Source organism: Melitaea cinxia, chromosome 29 (assembly GCF_905220565.1).
Source record: "Melitaea cinxia chromosome 29, ilMelCinx1.1, whole genome shotgun sequence".
Lineage (NCBI taxonomy): Eukaryota > Metazoa > Arthropoda > Insecta > Lepidoptera > Nymphalidae > Melitaea > Melitaea cinxia.
The window spans coordinates 7,197,034-7,219,359 of record NC_059422.1 but is presented as its reverse complement, the minus strand read 5'-3'; the positions used below and the strand labels follow the sequence as shown (position 1 = coordinate 7,219,359).

Here is a 22,326-nt window from a genome sequence, read left to right as displayed (position 1 = left end):
AAACTATCAAAGTATTTTATTAAATCTTAAACAATTTTTAACTTACCATAGAATAAATGAGTTTTATAAAATTGCTAATTTATAATTTCGATTCAAGGTAAAGGACGATGAAAAAAATTATGAAGACTTGAAAAAACATAAGTGTTTTAGTTGCAGGTAAGTTTGATACCAAGCACAAATAATATATTACAAAGAATATAATAATTAGAATGATGCTTCTCAATTATAATACATAGCTTACCTGACAAATTCCGCCATTTGTTTTTTTATTTTCCAACAAAAATATCGCAGTCTTTAATCTAAATAAAATATAGCCTATATTTTAAATTTGACAAAGGTATATATATCTGTGCACAATTTCATTAAAATCGTTCCAGTCTTTTCGGAGATTGGCACCGTGACACGGTATTTTTATATTAATTTATAAAAATACATTAAGCCACTTAATTTATGTTTCTTATGGTAGACATTTTGTGATACAATATTAATATTAGTACAATTAAGTGTAATATTCAGCTGGACCTATCTTCTTCGTGTCTTCTCCATCCTACTTCATATCCCCAAAATAAACCATACTTCACAGGCACAACTGAAAGTCAAGAAATTTTTGTTTTTAATACAACAAGATCGAACAAGCATATGGCTTACCTGATATTAAGCGATTACCATAGTTTATGGACGCTTGCAACCCCAGAGGCATACCAGGCGTGTGGCCAACCCTGCCCCTGACCCTCCCCGTGAGGTCTCTATCTTACCACAGGCACACCACTGCTTGAAAGCAGTATTATTTAGCTGTGATCTTCTGTAAGGTCGAGAAACTTCTCCAGTCGAGCTGCTCCAGATTTTGGGCAGGGTATTTCCTGCAGTATCCTGACCTCAGTTAAAACGGACTTACTGTTAACTTTTTTTGAAATATTGTTGTCTTCCTGTGGTGGGTAAGATAGCCCGAGGTCCTGGAGGTGTACTGTCTAAAATCTTATAGACCTTATAGACGATTACATCCAAACGTGTAAAACGCATATTTTGTAAGAAATTCTTAGGACTATAAATAGCATTCTTGCAGTCTTTGTATAGCCTTCCTCCTTCGGACAATTCTTTGTACAGTTTTGAAATTTTAAAAGATTATTACAAGAGTTAGTACATTTTTCAGCCAAATATTTCCATCATCGGAGACTCTAGCCAGTCACAAGTGTAGAAAACGAAGACAGAAATGTATGGGGAAGGAAGAGTCAGTTATTTACGTACCCTCTGAAGAAGATTTTTTGAAGGTAAAAAATTTAATACTATAATTAATTTGACATAAATTATAGTAATTATTTTTATATGGGCGTATAGTTATGGAGGCTTAACAAGCTTTGTTAGAAATAATGATAGAAAAGTAACTATAAATAATTGTGTTTGCTCGCAAACGAAAAAAAAACCGACTTCAATTACATCGAAGAGTAATACAACGTAGATCGACGAAAAAATAGTAATACTTTGTTCGTATTCCATATAACGCGACATTATAAAATTGTAGAATTATATAATGTTCTACTGTTATTTCTAACATTTTGTTAGCGATTGTAGGCAGAAATTTCATAAAAGGCCCGTCGTCGATTCGCGCGAAGCGCTGACATCGCTTATTACGGCGGGTTTTTTAGTTGAAGCGGATTTATATTGAATTACGGTTTATGTCTTTTTTATTAAAAATATGTAATGTTCATGTTTTCACACAGCTCCGATGCACGACTGGAGTTTACCCCTTCAGATCAACTGTCTAAATAGGCACAAAAAGGCTTACTAGTCTTAAAAAATATATTTTTACTATATCAAATTGTAAATAAATGAATGCAATAACGCCATCTATCGGAACCTAATTGCGTTATTAGAAAACGTCTGAACGCCATCTCTAACAAGGTCATTCGTTCAGTAGATTTTACTGTTCAATTTTTTCATTCCGGGGCCTTAAATGAAAATCGATTCTTAAGGAGAAAACTCCAAAAACAGTCAAGTAAATACGCCTTATCAGATATAGCTCAAAAAGTTCGAGTCAAATCTCAATTATATTTAAATGGGACCACATGACAAGCACCACCTATCGATTAAAAAAAGAATCATCGATATCGGTCCACCCAGTAAAATAGTAATGAGGTTAATATAACGTTGGTCGACGTAAAATAGCCAAGTAAATACCCAGTATTAGCGATAACTCAAAAATTAAAAGCTCAAATATATTTATAACGAATAAACTGCTACTCTCTACTCTAGTGGAATATTGTAATTTGATCGATAGTGAACGAAGTAATTTCATTACATTTTGATAGATGGCGTTGTGGCAAAGTATTGAACATGACCACAGTCGTCTTAACATCGTCATGTAAATACGTGTCATCAAAGATTACTCAAAAATTGCTCATTATATCTCAATCATATTTAAAACGGACGACATGACAAGTATTAGCTTTTGATTTATACAAAAAAGATCAAAATCAGTGCACCCAGTAAAAAGATATAACGTATAATACAACGTAGGGTGACGAAAAAACCGTCAAGTAAATACGCAATATTAGATATAACTCACAAATTACTAATCAAATCTCAATTAAATTTGAATGGGACCACGTGACGAATAGTAGCTTTTAATTTATATAAGAAACGTCAAAATCGGTGCACCCAGTACAAAGTTATGAGGTATAATACAACGTAAGGTGACGAAAATAATGTCAAGTAAATACGCGTTATCAAAGATTAATCAAAAAGTAGTTATCAGATCTCGATAAAATTTATATGTGACCACATGATAAACATCAACTTTCGATTAAAGTAAAAATTATCAAAATAGATACACCCAGTAAAAAGTTATTGCTGATTTTCAAGAGTTTCTCTCGATTTCTCTGGGATCCCATCATCAGATCCTGGTTTCCTTATCATGGTACCAAACTAGGGATATCCCCTTTCCAACAAAAAAAAGAATTATCAAAATCGGTACACCCAGTAGAAAGTTATGTGGTATAATACAACGTAGGTCGACGAAAAAAGCGTCAAGTAAAAACGCATTATTAGATATAATTCGAAAAGTAGTTGTTAGATCTCAAATAAATTTAAATGGGACCAATCGGCACCCACCACCTTTCGATTAAAACAAAATTTGTCGAAATCGGTCTACCTGGTCAAAAGTTCTGATGTAACATACATTAAAAAAAAAAAAAAAAAAAAAAAAAAAAAAAAAAAAAAAAAAAAAATACAGTCGAATTGAGAACCTCCTCCTTTTTTGGAAGTCGGTTAAAAAAAAGAACTCAATACAATATAATAACAGACGTCTTCAAACGCAAATTGAGGTAGGTTTGAAAATTAACTGAAGTACGGCACATGGGCACAGCATGCAAAATCCTGCTTAACTGTATAAAAATATGGTAATATGTGGAATGTTTTTATTGTTACATAATGCAGTTTTTTTTACGATTGTATCTCCATTAATCCGTAATCAAATTTTAAAATTCTAAATATTTTCCAAATAAGTACAATTTTAAAAGCGATATTTTTCTTAGAAAACAAAGAAATTTTAAGGAAATATCTCTACCAAAGTAAACTTACATCATTTAGGAACATATAAAAAAAATATTTAATTATTTTAAATACCTTTTGTATTAAAAATAAAAAGATAGTATATAATACCACGCATCAAACCCAGTAAATCAGTCGAGCGCCAGCGCTCTTAGAGGTGAGGTCAACGCCATGGATCAAGTATACTCTGGATTTGCCAAACGCGTACACCCGAAGGGAAAGGGACAGACATAAAAGTACATAAAATACCAGGGTGGCCTGCCCCTACCAAAACTACCCCAAATTACTAACAAATACTATTATAATAATAAGTAACTGCTAACTGCCGCGACAATGCGATTATTCGCTTATATTGGCCAAACGCCCTTATGGTTTAATTATATAAGTCAATATTTTCTAATATTGCAATTTGATGAGAAATTTGTAAAATAATGGAATACAAACGGACGTGCCTTGCAATTTCACCAGGCACTGATTTTTACACGATTGCGCAACGCAAAGGAGGGTAATGTGTTTATCAGTCTATGTATGTTTGTACTTTGCAGGACTGTGCCACAGTGCTTTATCAATATAATTAACCACGCAAAGGCATGGGCCGATTTTGATAACCAATACGTCATTTGATTTCTCATGACGGTGCGAATCTCATAAAAAGCATAAAATTTGGAAAAATCAAAATGACGATTTTTGAGACTGTAATGCGAAAAATAAAAAAAAAAAGTGAAAATAGATGAACTGTGTCAAGTGACGAATTGTTGAATAGGGAGGTATTAAAAAATCATTTTTAGGTTTCTCATCATTATCATCATCATCATTACAGCCTATACAGTCCACTGCTGGACATAGGCCTCCACAAGTTTACGTCAAAAATAACGTGAACTCATGTGTTTTGCCCATAGTCACCACGCTAGGCAGGCGGGTTGGTGACCGCAGTACTGGCTTTGTCGCACCGAAGACGCTGCTGCCCGTCTTCGGCCTGTGTATTTCAAAGCCAGCAGTTGGATGGTTATCCCGCCATCGGTCGGCTTCTTAAGTTCCAAGGTGGTTGTGGAACCTTGTTATCCCTTAGTCGCCTCTTACGACACCCACGGGAAGAGAGGGGGTGGCTAAATTCTTTAGTGCCGTAGCCACACAGCACAGGATTTATGTTTCTCATATGGTTTTTAATCAGAATTACCGTTTAGGATCTAAAATTCTCACACAAAAGCTTGCCAGAACTGATATTTCTACGGGTCTGTTATCTGCAAATGGTTTTGAGATAACGAAACTTCTTTAGCGTGATTTCATGAAAAAGAAACAAAAAATGAAACAAGTCATTCAAATTTTAAATTTTTATTGACCTTTGAATATAATCAATTTTGTGTACATATTTCTTACATAGAGACTAGATAAAAACAGCTAACGACAGGCAAAAATGGGGACAATTGGAGGAGGCCTATATCCGAATGGGGCCATGACAAATTAATCTCAGATACCTTATTGATACATAGTTTTCTATACATAGTTTCTACATATAAGAAGTCATGTATATGAAAAAAAAGCTTATATAATAATAATTATTATTATTTCTTACATAGTTAATTTTGTTTGTAAAACATTTTGTCGTATAATGAATACGTACATTTAAATATTTTTTGCTTATTAATTTAATTAAAAGAGAGTCATGGTTCTCAAAAATAGATCGATCTCAATAAAATCGTGTTCATCATTAAATAATTTGAGTCCAATACATTTTTTTAAACATTCCTTGTACAAGGTAATGCAACGGGTTTTTTTTATTTGTATTTTTTTTTTTGAAAACTCCTGCTAGTTCGCAAATTTTTACAACGGATTTTGAGGGATACCGCAGAGACCACCCTTATCTTTTATGTACTGAAGGGTGTCTTTCTTTTTCATTTCTGTGCAGTGAAGATATGCATTGTTCGCATTTTATTTGCCCTCCAATGCTTTGATGACAAAACCTGCTATATAAATTATAACTTTTTGGGAAAATTCCGTCAGCCTTGTTGGATCAGCTAAATAGTCATGATTGTTAGGTACAACAAGATCATACGTTAGAGATGGCTGAATATCCTCGTTACCTTCTGTCAATCTAATGTGATCCGTTGTGTTGTCGATTGCGATTTAGGGTTTTGTATAATATATTTAATTCCATCAGAGGAATGCAATTACCCGTTGTTAAATGATTTAATTGTCCATGAACAAGCATACGCATTAAAACCCACTTTTGCTCGGATAGCCCCAAAAAAAATTGTAGGCGATCATGGCTGAGTTTGTAAGTAGACAAAAAATCTAATTTTTTGGTAATTATGTATCCCACCAAAAACATTTTCATGTAAAATGTTGCCAAGACGAGATCATATGGCTCGCACTGTCAAAAAGTTATCAGATCTCATGTAGAGCCAAGCTTCTAACTCTACACGCCCTAACTCTACAAGCCCTAACTTCACAAACTCTACACCTTAGTCAAAATATGTGACTTGGCCGTTTCGTTACTACCGGCTGCCGATGTTGTAGATGACGACTTTCCTGTCTCATTTATATAAATATATTTTCTCTTTTTATTTTTATTTGTATTATATGTGTATCAATTATTCTTCTTCTTTTTATTTTTTCTTTAATAGAACTATTGTATGACAGAAAAGTAAAAAACAGTGAAAAAATTTTTTCAGCTTACGCCCACGTGACGGTAGCGAAACGGCCAAGCCATATATTTTGACTAAGGTGTAGAGTTTGTGAAGTTAGGGCTTGTAGAGTTAGGGCGTGTAGAGTTAGAAGCTTGGCTCTAGATGAGATCTGATAACTTTTTGACAGTGCGAGCCATATGATCTCGTCTTGGCAACATTTTACATGAAAATGTTTTTGGTGGGATTTCACTTCTTTTTGTAAGTTGCTTATGACAATATTGTAGTTGCGTTTTACCTCCGAGACATTTTATACCATAAATATTATCTAATCTTCACCATATTCGGTTTAAGCACGCTATTTTTGATTTTATGTTGAACTGATATGCAAACGGTGATCTCCGCCAAAACTTAAATACCAAAATTACAAAATGTAAATTTTCGACATAAACTAATAACCGATTTTTATTTTTTATGTATTTTATTATTATTATTAATAACAAGGAGTCCCTATATCAATTTTCAGACCTCTAGCATCAAAATTTGCGGAAGTCTCATACAAACTTCCATCCCCTAGTTTAAGGGGTTGGGGGGTAAAAGTTCCAAGTTTTAGAATTTTTTTGTTGTTTGTGTACTAATACTAGCTTATGTACCAAATTTCAGCTTTCTGGGACTTCAGGAAGTACTCTATGAATTTTGATGATCATCAGTGAGTGACGAAATCGGGGTTTTTTAGATATCAATAAAATCTAAAGTATAAGAGCTATGCAATTGAAACTTTATATGTTTAATAAGTTCACTATTGACATCATATTCCCAGAATTTTATTTATCTGGCTTAATCCAAACCCAAGTTATGAGGGTTCAAAAAAACGACGAAGCACTTCGAGAAAAGATAGGTAGTGCTTTTCGTTTTTTTTTTTTTTTTTTTTTTTTGGTTCGTCTTGGCGGGGGCACTACCGTGCCCCCAGATTCTTCGTACAAAAAGTATAATACTTTTTATACAAATCTCGAAACCCAAAAATCCTGTTTTCCAATTTATTCGAAGTATGTTGAACATATCCATTTTTAATCCATTTATGTATTGAAACATATTTTCCAAAAAAAAGCTTTACATTTTCAATGTTACCGGGATTCAAGGGCTTTTTGAAACCAAATGTATTTAAATTGCGCGTGTCCATTATGTCGAACAAGGTATTAAATCTTTTAATAAAGTCTATAGTTGGTCCACAGTTACTATATTGTTCTAGTTTAAGTATATCTTTACAAAACTGAAGGGCATCTGCTACAGATTCACTTAAAAATTGCGCAGCCAGTTTCACCTTCATTATTTGTTTTTTGAAATGAATGTATGCACTTCTGACTTTGTTGGCTAAATGAAATCCTTCATTTTCCTGAAGTTCGACCAAAAGTTTCACGTAATTCCATGAAATAGTAGCTCCTTCAGAATTTTTTAAATACAACTTATCCCCCAATGTGTTCCTTACCAACTTTAGCATGTGGCATGGGTCGGGGAATATAACAATTTTTCTGTTGTTATGTAAAAATACGGGATTTATTATTTCACCGTCTATCTGACATCCCAATAACTTAGCCATAGAAAAGTTGGCTGGGCAACCGTCAAATGTTATTTGACGAAACAACAAGACCGCACTCACCAAATCTATGCAAGTTTTGAGTAAGTTCGCCTTTTGTTCGGCAGTCGTCCCATTAACCAGAAAATAGCCCACAAGAAGTTTCCAGTTGCCATTTAAGCAAGAGCATAAACACCAATGCTTCTTTAGCGACGGGAAGAACATCAGTTTCTGGCTGGTCCCTGCAGTTAAGAAAACCAACATCATTTTGGCCATTCCATTCAACCTTTTGGCGAATGGCCATTTCATCAAAAGAAAGTCCGCATATCCACTTCTGTGTTGAATTTGTGCACAAGAGTTTGAGAGCAGCAAGTGCCTCGGACGAGAAACCAGGTTCACCTTCTATCGTTTGATACCAGCGAACGAGTGTGTGAGTCTGCGGAAGACAAGTATTAAAAGCGTTTCTGACAAAATTGTAAGCACGCGAACTAATGAAATGCAAATTTGGGCACTTCGGGAGAGAATTTGCTTTTTTGAAATTTCAACATTTCGCCTGGGTTTATGGAGGATAATAAATCTGCTGCCTCTTGATTAATCAACCGCTTTTCTTTTGACGTTTCTGTGATGGTGGACAATTCAGCGTTTCTCTTCAAGAAACGCTGATTTTTTGAACGTAATACTGCCAACTTCTTTTTTCGTGTCTCGGCTAAAAGTGTTTTCCGATTGAACGGTTTCAAAAGTTTCTGTTTTCGTGGTATCGTCTTAATCTCCATGGACTCTGAGTTTTCTACCTGAAATTTTTAAAAAAAGGATTCATAATTGCTTGTTATATATTAAATACATTTTCTTGATTAATTGAAGTTATAGACAATCAGATAATAAATAGAGAAAATGAAGTAGCAAGGTAAACATAGATTTTCTTTAAATCAGAATAAGTTTTATAACTAATTACCTGTGTAGATATGGACTCAATTTGCATTGGTATGTGATGAGGTGTAGTTGGGATGGCTACCGGCAGTTCGATAAATGTGGGCAAGATTTCCATTGGTACTTGTACCTGAAATTTAAAAAATAATATTATTAATGTGCTGTGTGGCTACGGCACTAAAGAATTTAGTCACCCCCTCTCTTCCCTTGGGTGTCGTAAGGGGCGACTAAGGGATAACAAGGTTCCACAACCATCTTGGAACTTAAGAAGCCGACCGATGGCTGGATAACCATCCAACTGCTGGCTTTGAAATACACAGGCCGAAGACGGGCAGCAGCGTGTTCTTTAAATCGGTTTGTCTTGTTATTTGTTAGTAAATATAAAAAAAAAACTCAAAAAACTAAATAAATTTTTAAAAAATTGTTTCATAAAATTGAGTTTTTATTTTAATTTTAAAATTGACTGTTGTTATATAACATACTTGAAATTTATAACAAATTAATTATCTAAGAAACATTTTATACCATATTTATTAATTTTTATTATACATTAGAAAAAGATCAAGATGGTTTTTTGGTTGTCACACTATACGAAGTAGCACAAAGATCGCGCGGCTCATACGACTCGCGCGATACGACCAAATTTTCCTGAATTTCCACAGTGAAAAATTGTGAAATGGCTTTTAAAGTCTGAAGCAACCGGATTAGGGAAGTACCTAGTCCTTAAAGAACATCACAGCTAAATAATGCTGCATTCAAACACTGTTGTGTTCCTGTGGTGAATATAAGGTGAACAGGGTTTCTAAGGGGGTTTGGGGGTAGGTTCAGTAACGCGCTTGCAATATTTCTGGTGTTGCAGGCGTCGTCTGGTGTGTCATGGTAATCGCTTACCATCTGGTGCGCCGTACGCTTTTATGCGGTTCTAGTTGTGTTAAAAAATATACGTCTCTTTTACCACTATTCCGCCTACAATAACTTTTAGATGAAAATTTGTTCGCATTAAGTAGGGTTAGGGTAAGGCCGAAGACGGGCAGCAGCGTCTTCGGTGCGACAAAGCCAGTACTGCGGTCACCAACCCGCCTGCCCAGCGTGGTGACTATGGGCAAAACACATGAGTTCACGTTATTTTTGGCGTAAACTTGTGAAGGCCTATGTCCAGCAGTGGACTGTATAGGCTGTAATGATGATGATGATGAAGTAGGGTATTTTATAAAATAGGTACAAAGTAAACATTTTGTTGAAGGAAATTACATCGCAATATAACCCATTTAGTTCGAAACACTCAAGTTCGAATCCTCAGTAGAAGCATCTAGAATATTTTCTTCAAAAATTTTAAATTTGGAAATGACCTTTGACTTTTGAAAACTATCTTTTTAGGCAAAATTAGGCAACTGGTTTAATTATTTTATGTGTACAAGTCACGTGTTGTAATAGTATGTAGTTGCTAGCTTTTTGTTCTTTTTTAGATAGTTTCTTTGAACTTTTATAATTATTTAATATAGAGAGCCCAAGGAAGGCCTCGTCCTATTGAAGAGCAGGGAGAAAACGACCTTTTGATAGCGGTAAGATTTCATTTCATTTTTTGACGTCGATTGTTCGTTTAAGTATTACGTTACGCAAATTTTGATGATTTTTACCTTGACTAACCAAATGGTTTGACTGATATTTTTGTTATTTTACTGTCAAGTCCATATAATTATAATATGAACGATAAGACTGTTATCTCAACTGCACCGATCAATCTATCTCCTACGTGTGTTCTCCACTCTACGTGACATTGGCGGAATCAACCCTGCTTCTCTGGCACAACTGAAAGCCATTAAACCAATCAATCAATCAATATGAACGATTTTATTTTTGTGTTACCCACATTAGGAATTCTAAACATTTTTGAATATCGTATCCTAATGTGTGGGTAACACAAAAATAAAATCGTACATATTAAAAAAATCATGGTGTCGTCTCCTGTCAAAGATTTTCATTGTAATATGAAACTTTGAATAGGAAGCCGCTTGCGTTAGCTGTGGTCAACACACGTGTTTTAGTGATCTTGGTGTCTTATTTCTTATTGTTTACAGTGTAAATAGTAGATTATTGTGGGATTAGTGGTTAAACTAACATTTTTGTTGTAGGTAAGTGTTTAATTATAATAGTATTGTAAGTTTAGTGTATATATTTAATTGTAAAAATGGATCTCGATCGTCCTCCAGACCCGCCAGATACGGGTGGTTCTACTGACGATCGAAATATATCTGAATCCTCTTCCTCTCATCAAAATATGAGAAAACGCCCGGCTATTGACTCTTCCAGCGACTCCTCTTCTAAAAAAACTATTGTACATCCATCCACGGCTAGCCCGTCAATACAATCTCTTTACACACACCCATCCTTTTCCGAAGGCCCTAAGAGTTACTCTGATGACGACAAAGGTCCCTTCATTGTCCATGTTGCCCGTGAAACCCCAGACCCAGCCTCAGGAACTACTATTCGCGCTTTGAAATTCGGCCAATTTTTACACACACACAAAATTGGCTCGGTTGTGAAAGACGGCGTTAAAAATGTAGGCAGAAACAAAATTTCTGTTGAATTTGTTTCAGCTCAAACTGCTAATGATTTTTTAAAAAATCCCATATTAGGAATGTGTAAGTTCAATGCTTCTGTACCGACTTACAATATAACTCGAATGGGTCTTATAAAGGGTATTCCGGTTGACTGGTCAATGGCGGAATTAGTGGAGTCATTAGAGCTCCCATCTGGCTGCGGTTCAATCATGAAAGCTCGTAGGCTGAATCGCAAAAACATTCAGGAAGGCGTAGTCTCTTGGGTCCCAACCCAGTCAGTGGTTCTAACTTTTAGAGGTCAAATTCTCCCAAGTAGAGTATTTTCGTTCCATACATCCTTACCAGTTGAGACCTATAATCTACCCACCATACAGTGCCTAAATTGTTGCCGTTTCGGCCACATTAAGACACAATGCAGGTCACAGCCAAGGTGTTACAAGTGTTCACAATCGCACACAGGTGAGTCATGCGACGTAACTAAAGAAAATGCCACTTGCTTACATTGCTCTGGTAGACATTTTACTACCGAGAAGGACTGTCCTGAATACCTCCGTCAAATTAAAATTAAAACCGATATGTCCACGGATAACATATCCTATATAGAAGCATCCTCTCGCTATCCTCCTGTTCGTCGGTCATATGCAGAGATGACAAAGGAAATGTTCACTCCCCCAGTATATACTCCCACCTCCTCAACACAGCCTCCTTCTTCACCGAATAGGTCCTATCGTAAAACGGTAACGCATTATCCTCGTCCTGTAGCCGCTCTAGGCAAAGGGTACGATAAACAAGCCCATCAATCCATTGTAGGTGACATCCCTTCCTCTCTCCCTAATGGTTGTGCACTAAACAACCCTCAAAGTCCCTTAACCCCTTATAGTAGTAACCTGTTTGAAAACCTCGTCCAAATGATCCTTAGTATTATTACTACATGTAATGATATGTCCTTACCGCCCAACGTTGCCGCATCACTTGCTCAACTCTTTTCTATCCTTAAAAATGGCCCCACTCAGCTTCCTTCAATGGAACTGTAAGAGCATCCGCCCAAAAAAACATGAAATCCTATCCTTAATCAACCTGCATAATCCTTTCATTATTGCCATCTCTGAAACATGGTTAGTTCCAGGTTCTCGTTTTCGGGTTCCGGGTTTCTTCTGTTTGAGAGATGACAGAAGTGATGGGTATGCGGGTAGTGCCATCCTCATTCGGCACAAAATCCCCTTCTCCCAAATCCCCATATCCTCCCCCAGCCAGCACATCAATGCTGTTGCTGTTAGATCCTGTGACATTTCCTTTTTATCTCTGTATATTCCTCATCCTAGTCCTTCCCTTATCCCTGAACTCCGTTCTATCTTTTCTTCTCTTCCTAGCCCTGTTCTTGTCATGGGAGATTTAAACTCCCATCACACCTCCTGGGGATCCAGATGGGTTGGACATCTTTGATGAATTCAACTTTTGCATTCTCAATGATGGTTCACCAACTCGAAGAGCTTATCCTAATCAGAACCCCAAATCTGCTGTAGACCTTTCCTTAGCCTCCCCTTCCTTAGCTTCTATGTTGTCCTGGAAAGTCCTCCCATCCACTTTTGGCAGTGATCACTTTCCCATTATCCTTGCTATGCATTTACGACCTTCCCTGCCTCCTAACCCTATCCCTATTATTAAATTTAAATTGAAGTTTTCTAATTTCTCTGCTTATGCTGAATCTGTTGATAGCATGATTGACATCCTCCCTGGTTCTCAAGATGATGGAAATATTTTAATTTGTTATGATCTTTTTCTTAATGCTATTTTAAATTCTGCTAATACCCATTTTCCCAAAAAGCACCACTCAAAAACACGTTTGCTTTCCACCCCCTGGTGGGATGAGGATTGCAAACGCCTGGCTGAACTAAGATCGGAAGCAGAAAAGGCATACTCTCTGAGCATGTGCCCTGAAAACTTTATCAGGTATCAAAAATTGGATGCCAAGTTTAAACGCTTGGTGTCAAAAAAGAAAAAATTTTGTTGGATTCGCTTCTGTGAATCCCTTACTCCCCGCTCTCCTCCACGTCTAGTTTGGAACCAACTTAAAAAATTTCGCCGCTCCCTAGCCTCTGATAGCCTGTCCTCTAATGATCCTTCTGTATGGCTTAATGATTTTGCAGACAAACTCGCCCCTCCCTTTGTCCCTTGTGAGGACAATATCTTTACTTCAATGCCAGCATCTATCTCGGATGAAATGGATGCCCCCTTTTCTTTTTCTGAGCTTCAGTGTGCTCTGAATGGACTGAAAGATTCAACACCTGGGGAAGATGGCATTCCATACTCTCTTATCCAAAATTTAAATGATAAAGCAAAACATTGCTACCTTAACATAATTAACACCTTGTTTATGACAGGAATCGTCCCGCAATCATGGAAGTCTCAAGTTATTATCCCAATATTAAAACAAGGTAAAAATCCCCTCGACAGTAATCTTATCGTCCTATTGCTTTATCGTCTACTCTGGCAAAAGTTACTGAGCACCTTTTGAAAAATCGCCTGGAATGGATAGTGGAAAGTAGAAACATTCTGTCTCCCTCCCAATTTGGCTTTCGGAAGGGTTTCAGCACAACTGATAGTTTAAGTTTACTCACAACAGACATTCGATTAGCTTTTGCTAAGGGAGAATATCTTGTAGGCATTTTTCTGGACATAGCGTCTGCATACGATAGTGTCCTTCTTCCGATACTCAGGCAGAAAATGCACCAGCTGAGTGTTCCGCCAAGAATGGTTCATTTTATATGCAGTATGCTATCTTGCAGAACAATATCTGTGAGACATCCACTATTTGTGCTTCCTCCCAGATTTATCTGGAAGGGTCTCCCTCAAGGCTCTGTCCTCAGTCCCTTGCTCTATAGTATTTATACACATGATCTCGATATGTCTGTTGATAACTTTTGTAACATTTTGCAGTATGCAGATGACATTGTTTTATATCATAGTTCAAATTCAGTAGAAAATTTATCTTTTCGACTTAACTCTGCTTTGCATTACCTAGGCCAGTGGCTGGATGACAACGGTCTATCCTTATCGATAAACAAATGCCAGGCTGTCACCTTTACCAGGAAAAGAGTAGCCCCTGTCTTTGATTTGGTTTATCAGGGTGAGCGCATCAACCTGGTGGACAAGGCAAAATTTCTTGGTATAATACTCGACAGCAAACTGAATGGATTTTCCCACATAGAATATATTTCTAAAAAATGTGAAAAATCACTTAATGTATTAAGAGCAGTATCAGGTGTATGGTGGGGTGCACATCCCTACTGCTTAAAATTAATTTATCATGCCCTTGTACGTAGTCATATGGATTATTGTCTGTTTGTTTTAGACCCTATTAGTAAGTCACTATCACAAAAGTTAAATAAAATCCAATACAAAAGCCTACGGATTATTCTAGGTGCCATGAAATCGTCGCCTACTAATGCCCTACAGGTTGAGTGTGTTGACCCTCCTTTGCAAATCAGAAGACAATTTTTAAGCGATCGTTTTGTCATAAAATCATTACAGCTGTCTTCCCATCCTCTTTGGCCTAAACTCAACAAGCTCTCCCAACTCTGCAACCCAAACCGGCCACATTCCTACATTTTAATCAGCTACACCAAATTTTCAAACCTCCCAAATCCTCTCTCAACCTTTTGTATCAATCCCTTATTCTCTACTTCCTTCAACGCCCTTACCTACAATGTTCCTATCCTCACAGATTTGGGTCTGAAAAAAGGAGATCCTGGTATAAAGTTAAAATTTCAAGAAATTCTTCATCAAAATTGGTTAAATCATCATCATATATATACCGATGCATCTAAACTTTCCCCGTCCAGCTGTGTTGGTGCTGCCTGCTGGATTCCTAAATTTAAAATCATTCTCCAATTTAAGTGTCCCCCTGAAACATCTGTGTTTTCCGGTGAAGCTATTGCTATACTGGAAGCCATCCTCTTTGCCCTCTCCCATGACTTAGGACCAACGGTAATTTTCACTGACTCACTAAGTTGTCTCTTAGCCATTAAGGAAAATCCCTTTCGTAGCAAATTGAAAATTTCTATTGTTTTTAAGATTAGAGAGGCTTTGCTCTCTTGCAGTCAAAAGGGTCTGCATATTCTGCTCGTCTGGATTCCAGGCCATTCAGGCATTGCAGGCAATGAGACAGCAGATTCATGTGCTAAAGCTGCAATCCAAACTGGTATCCTTGATCACTACAAAAACTCCTGCCAAGACCTTCGTTCCCTAGCCAAAATCCATATGGACAAGTCCTGGAATTTATCTTGGAGTTCATCAAAATTGGTAAAGGGTAAATTTTACTCAAATATACAACCAGACATCCCAAGACGCCCTTGGTTTTCTCTTCATAGACATGCTCGTCGTTGGGTAACATCTAGTATATGTCGCTTACGTCTTGGCCATGCGTGTACACCTGTTCATCTGGCCAAAATCAGAGTTCGTGACCACTCATTGTGTGAATGTGGCCTTGACGAAGGCACGGTTTCCCACATCCTTTTTTCCTGTCCCAAACTCATCCGTCCTATATACGACATCCTTCCCCGTGATATTCCCCGCCCTATAAATGTTCAATGTTTGTTAATGTTGGTGTTTAGTCCCTATTGTAGATTTTTGTGTAAATATTTTGAAATAAATAAAATTAAGTTGTAAATAAATCATGTGTCTGTCCTAGTGTAATTAGTTTGTAATAGTTTAGTTACTAACAGCTGTAGTCTTAGTTTAACATTAAATGTTTGTGTTGTTTTAGGTTATGGTGTAACAATGAAAGTCTGACTATTTCGCCTGTTTTCAAAATTAAATAGAGACTGTTATCTCTACTGCACCGACCAATTAATCTCCTTCGTGTGTTCTCCACTCTACGTGACATTGGCGGAATCAACCGTGCTTCTTTGGCACAACTGAAAGCCATTAAACCAATCAATCAATCAACTTTGAATAGTTACGGGTCTCTGTAAATAACTCACTATAGACGGCGCCACGGTTCGCTTAAACCGAAAATAAAATCATCATATCAAAAATTTCGATCTAACGGGTACATCGTTCCATAGCTTAATTGGCTAGAGCGCCGAAACGGTCAGTCGGAGACGCGGGTTCGATCCCCGCTGAAACGGTCAATTTTTGATACGATATTCAAAAATGTTTAGAATTCCATATAATTATGTTAACAAACAGAAGTGAAAACATCATAATTAAATCAATAATTTTATTATTTCATATTAGAGGGGTCGTAAAAAGAAGAACAGAGAACAGTCAGACTCTCAAATCGTTACTTGTCACAATTGCAACGAATCGTTTACTTCTAAAGTGAGATTGAAGTTCCATATGTAAGTTTTAAAATAATATGATATGATTTTTAATATAAAAATTAGTTTAAAATTAGTAGAAATTTGAAATATCGGCTCAGTCCATCAGCGATCGATTGCTAGCTATAACGTAATATGTCAATTGTTGATTGTTCACTAATTGTCAAATACACTTGTGCATATATCTCAATTTCAATTTAATAATTGGTATTTGCAAATTAAAACTGCTGTGTGGTTACGGTAGTAAAGAATATAGCCATCCCCTCTTTTTTCCTTGGGTATCGTAAGAGGCGACTAAGGGATAACATAGTTCCACTACCACCTTGGAAGTTATAAAGCCGGTCGATGGCGGGATTACCATCCAACTGCTGGCTTTGAAATACACAGGCCGAAGACGTGCAGTAGCATCTTCGGTGCGACAAAGCCAGCCTTGCGGTCACCAACCCGCCTGCCCAGCGTGGTGACTATGGGCAAAACACATGAGTTCACGCCATTTTTGGTGCGAAATAGTGGAGGCCTATGTCCAGCAGTGGACTGCGATAGGCTGAAGTGAGTGAATTAGTATTAGCTATAGCTATGTTATTGCAATTCGACAGCAAAAATTGCTCAACATGGTTTAGTTACGTTATAGCCTTGCCATAATATTGTTTCTGACTACAGCATTATCGTTAATCTGAACAAAAATCATAAGTAGCCGTTGTTCGTGGAAAAAAACACTATATTTATTTAAATTGTTTGTTCTAAATACTATTTCCAAGACACGTACGTGACTTTAAAAAAACAATTAGTAATATCCAGTTGCTGTATTAAGAAAATGATACGTTTGGCTCAGAGAGTTTCGTACGAGATACGAACCGTTTTTTGAATATAGGAAACGGACTTAAACTTTCAACAGGCAGTTCCACGACCCTACAAACCTGATAAACCCCGACGGACGGTACTCGTGCGCGGAGTGTGAAAACGTCAAGTTTGAAACGGAAACAGAACTTTTCGATCACGTGCATTTCCAGCACGATAAGCAGAAACGTTGGCAGTGCCCTGTCAAGGGATGCGGGAAGACTTTCTTTTTACGGTTCGTTTGTACTTTGTTTAGCTAGGTTTCTGTATCAAAAACGACTGGTTTTACCGTCGAAATTGATGAATGGTTCCGGTTTCTAGTTCGAATTTTGCAAAACGAACCGTTTTGTGACATTTGAACCAGGCTTTTGTGTTGTTGTTATTGTTATCTGTAATTGTTGTGTGTTTTACTGTTTTGTGTGAGTAAACGCGTATTTTATAATTATATACGAGTGTGGGTGTGTGCGTTTTCGTGTGCCTTAAGCCTACATATAATTGCTTTTTTTTTTAAACAGGGCAACTCTGACTAAACATAGTCGAATACACACCGACACCAGGCGTTACGTGTGCGTGACTTGTGGGAAACGTTTCCTTGATAAACAGACGTTAGATGAGCACGGGGTTACCCATTTACAGGTAACAAATAACTATGTTGGTGATAAATCGTGTCGTCTCTTGTGGTATGATTTTGCATCGTTGGTATTCCCAAAATCCCAGATAAAGCCGTTCCAATGCCACATATGTCTGAAGCAATTGACGCGTCGTTCTCGATTGAGGATGCACCTCCGTGCCCATGAAGAGGAACTTTCTCCGACCCTGGTGTTGGCTTGTTCCGTCTGCTATCGGCCCTTCAGGGACTCGGCTGATGCTCAGGTCAGACGCTTTCTTCTTATCCAACTAACTGAGTGTACAAATGTTAGTCGTAGTATGGGTATTTTAATGTACGTATTTCCGAAAATCCATACTTATTTCCAATAAGTTGTAACTCCAACTTACATGGTATGTTAACGTCGTTTGCTCAAAATGTTTCAGGAGCACGCAAATAAATCGACAGAGTGCGTAGAAGAGTTTACTAAACAGTTGAAAGAAGAAACTGAAGCTACGGAACAATTGTCGCCCACTAGTGGGATTGTGAGGCGTGCTGTACGAGCTAGTGGTATGTATATTATTAATATACATTGTCTGGTTAACTAAACGTTCAATTTCAAGCACGATCATGATCAGCTTGTAACATCCCATTGCTGGGCATTAGGCTCTTTCTCTGTATGGGAGGAGGATTGGAGCTTAATCCACCACGCTGCTCCACTGCGGGTTGGCGGATATATTCCCTACTGCGAGTAACGATCGCTATCTGGTGTCTGTGAGAACAACCGGAACCGACAGCTTCACGTGCTCTCAGAGGCACGGTGGGTAGACCAACAAGGATAGACATCCAAACCGCAAAGAAATATTTGTACAAATGCAAATAATCATCTTGAGCGGGTATCGAATCGGTAAACCGTCGGTGTTTTAAGCGCCTACACGCACCACTACACCGGAGCGGGTTGTTTCTAGCATTTGTAAGAAAAACGAATCGTTTCAACCGACTTTCTAAAGAAGGTAAAAGTTCTCAGTTCGACTGCGATATTTTATGTGCGTTAAATTGTAACTTATTTTACTGTATGAACTTGACTAATGTTGACTTGACGATCGATTGATTTTATTTTTATGTGACTAGGTCGGCAAACAAGCGTAGGGCTCACCTGATGGTAAGCGATTACCGTAGCAACACCATCAACGACATGTGCAACACCAGAAGCATCGCAAGCGTATTTCCAACCCTATCCCCAATCCCCCAAAGGAGATCTGGTAACCTAACTCATACAGGAACACAACAATGCTTGAAAGCAGTATTATTTAGCTGTGATCTTCTGTAAGGTCGAGGTACTTCCCCAGCCCGGATGCTCCAGATTTTGAGCAGGAACTTTCCATTTGTGCCCTACCTCAGTTATCAGTATATACTAGTTTTAATTCAACTATTATTATATAATTATACAACAGAATCCCCTCGTCTCACCAAGCTGATAGATCGCGAAGTCAAAAACGAACTGAGTGTAGCTTTACTATCGAGCTTAGACGATGCAGCAAGAAACATCATACGCGTCGTTAATATTGAAAAGGCGTTTAGATGCGAGTATTGCGAAGAGTTAGTATTTTATAATTTTTTGAAGTAAAAACTTTTTTGGCGCACCGCACACACATTTTTCCGTAGGTAGTAAGTTAGGCCGATCCGTCACGCTCGGAGGTGAAAGGCTCGATCGGGTGAACTCGGAAACCGCCGAGTGTACCCGAGCGAGAACGATACAGACAGCTTTTGTGTTGCTGTGCTTAGTATATTCACAATGAAGTTTTCACTTCTGCCGTGCGGTCTTACGCATTGTATTGTATCTAAAAAAAGAAAAAAAATATATAGCGTATGCTATTTTTTTTAGATACAAAAGTTAGTCAATAAGATTATGTACTAAGTGGAGGTTTTATCAATATATGTCTTTAGACTTGGAATTGTGTTGCATGCTTACAATTTTTTATTTTTATTTCTTCGTTATTATTTTTCAGCGTGTTCTATGTGGAAAATGCTCTCAACAATCACAGAACTATCCATAAGGGTGTCAAAAATCCGTTCACCTGTCACATTTGTAAAGTGTCGTTTGCTACTTATTCTAGGTAAGATTTATTCAATAATCTATAATAATAATAATTTTATTAGTCATTCATTTTTATTATAAATAATATGTATATTTTTTAAATAATATATAATTTATGACAGTATCCGACAGTAAAAAGTTTTTGATTCATTATTTTTTTTTAACCTTCGAATTCAACTATATTTATGAGATATTTCTTTCTCTTATTGAGGAGAAACAGGTCCTACCGGCTTATTCTACCTCCCGTCGTCAAAGTGAATTTGTGTCATCATTCGTCAAATAGTGTTATCTGCAATTAGTGACACAGGCCCAGTCTTATTTTTTTTTTACTAAAATGATATTTTCGGACTTGGATCTGTACACTTCTGTTCACAAAGTAATTATTTGTAAAGATATTCACGAACATTATAAATTATGTAAGCAATGAATATATTTATATACCTAACTAATATGCATTTGAGTCACTTTGCATAATTCTACAAAACAGTTTTGCAATGCGAAAGAAATTTTGGAAAATTTGTAAAATTCGACAGTTTTGTAACAAATTAAAGTCATTTCATGCAACATTTTACTAATTTTGTACTAAAAACACAGTTTATATATTATTTTCAAAAGAGTAACTTTCTTGACGATTCTTCTCTGCAGAATCTACATTCCGAATCGGTTAACATTTTAATTGGTAAAATGATGATTCGAAAGTGAATTTGAAGCCTGTTTGAATAAAGTGGTTTTTGATTTTTATTTTCATTGTATTGTACCAATTATGTATATTTGTTGCAATAAATAGATGTACAACGCACAAAACAACGCACGGTTTTTACAAACGTAGTACTACAGAGGTTCGTAGTGAGGGTACGAGTGGCCCGGCCAGTGAGGGAATTCTGGGTTATGGGGGATTCCCCGTCGTGAAACACTTTTTGTGTGAGGTATTTATATTTTTTTTCAAGTGAAACTTCTTTACGCGCTCAACTTGGGTAGTAAGCTGGTGAATGCGTGACGAGAGCGTTATGAAAAGTGTGATAGGGCGAGGCGAATGGAAGTTAAAAGGGAGATATAAGTTAGTAAAGATAGAAAGAGAGAGAGCTACATTTCGTAAGTCTTAAGTTATAAGCCTCTTCAGTCGTGGGGTCTAAAGCAGACTCGTTTTTTAGTTTTGTATTTAGTTTTTAGATTATGTGAATTTATAATATTCTAAAACTTTCTTTTTAAATTCTTTTTAACCGATTTCAAAAAAAGAGAATGATGTGCTTAATTTAAATGTATTTTTTATGTGTGTAGCTCATAACTTGTGCACGAGTGCTTGTCATGTGGTCTATCATTGAAGATAGTGCAAGATCTGACTTGGAGTTTTTGATTTGTCGCTAATAAATAATAAATATTTAATGTTTTACATTTCATTGCTTGACAAGGTGCATTTGTAATAATATATTTTTTTATGTTTGTCAGCTTATTATACGTAAAGAAATATATAAAGATGCTTTCAAATAGATTTATAATGGATGAGTGTTATGTGGGCTTTTTAGATTTTCAGGTGATATTTTTTTGTACGTTTTATTACAATATTATTGAAATTATTTTTAATATGTCAAGCTGTAGGAATGGCAGATTGTTACGAGTGTATTAAAATTGATATTTTTGTGTGCGTGCGTGCGTGCGTGCGTCTGTGTGTAGGGGGGGGGGGGGAGGTTCTACTTGCTATTTACTCTTTTTTCATTTATTTAATTATCAAAACTATATAAATAGGAATTTTAGTATTAAACATGTGTTTTTAGGACTGCGGTCGCTCGTACCTCCACTGGACGTACCTGCAAGTACATCGTCGTATGAAACACGCGAACGAAAATTACATATTTAAATGTAACCAATGCGAAATGACTTTTCCTAACAGGTATGTACTAAATCATCATTATCATCATTACAGCCTAAACAGTCCACTGCTGGACATAGGCCTCCACAAGTGTACGCCAAAAATAACGTGAACTCATGTGTTTTGCCCATAGTCACCACGCTGGGCTGGGTTTGGTGACCGCAGGGCTGGCTTTGTCGCACCGAAGACGCTGCTGCCCGTCTTCGGCCTGTGTATTTCAAAGCCAGCAGTTGGATGGTTATCCCGCCACCGTTTGGTTTTTATGTACTAAATACACATAGAAAAAAACTATTGATATACAGTACCTTATACTAGACTAGCTGTGTCCCGCGGTTCAGTTCGCGTTAATTTGATAATTTTTTTTTAAAGAATATAGGCTTCCTCGG

At 36.9% G+C, this 22,326-nt stretch overlaps 1 protein-coding gene across 1 annotated transcript in view; it reads left to right on the top strand.

The window, feature by feature from the left end:
* Nucleotides 1-22,326, top strand: part of LOC123667776 — a 47,556-nt gene that overhangs the window by 10,584 nt on the left and 14,646 nt on the right. The window contains exons 8-21 of the mRNA XM_045601614.1: nucleotides 98-156; nucleotides 1,151-1,268; nucleotides 14,169-14,546; nucleotides 15,129-15,218; nucleotides 15,306-15,533; nucleotides 16,470-16,573; nucleotides 17,448-17,624; nucleotides 17,905-18,025; nucleotides 18,107-18,262; nucleotides 18,422-18,545; nucleotides 19,430-19,574; nucleotides 19,985-20,092; nucleotides 20,861-20,999; nucleotides 21,846-21,961. Coding sequence (XP_045457570.1) covers nucleotides 98-156; nucleotides 1,151-1,268; nucleotides 14,169-14,546; nucleotides 15,129-15,218; nucleotides 15,306-15,533; nucleotides 16,470-16,573; nucleotides 17,448-17,624; nucleotides 17,905-18,025; nucleotides 18,107-18,262; nucleotides 18,422-18,545; nucleotides 19,430-19,574; nucleotides 19,985-20,092; nucleotides 20,861-20,999; nucleotides 21,846-21,961 — 2,063 coding nt within the window. The remainder of the gene's footprint in view (nucleotides 1-97; nucleotides 157-1,150; nucleotides 1,269-14,168; nucleotides 14,547-15,128; nucleotides 15,219-15,305; nucleotides 15,534-16,469; nucleotides 16,574-17,447; nucleotides 17,625-17,904; nucleotides 18,026-18,106; nucleotides 18,263-18,421; nucleotides 18,546-19,429; nucleotides 19,575-19,984; nucleotides 20,093-20,860; nucleotides 21,000-21,845; nucleotides 21,962-22,326) is intronic.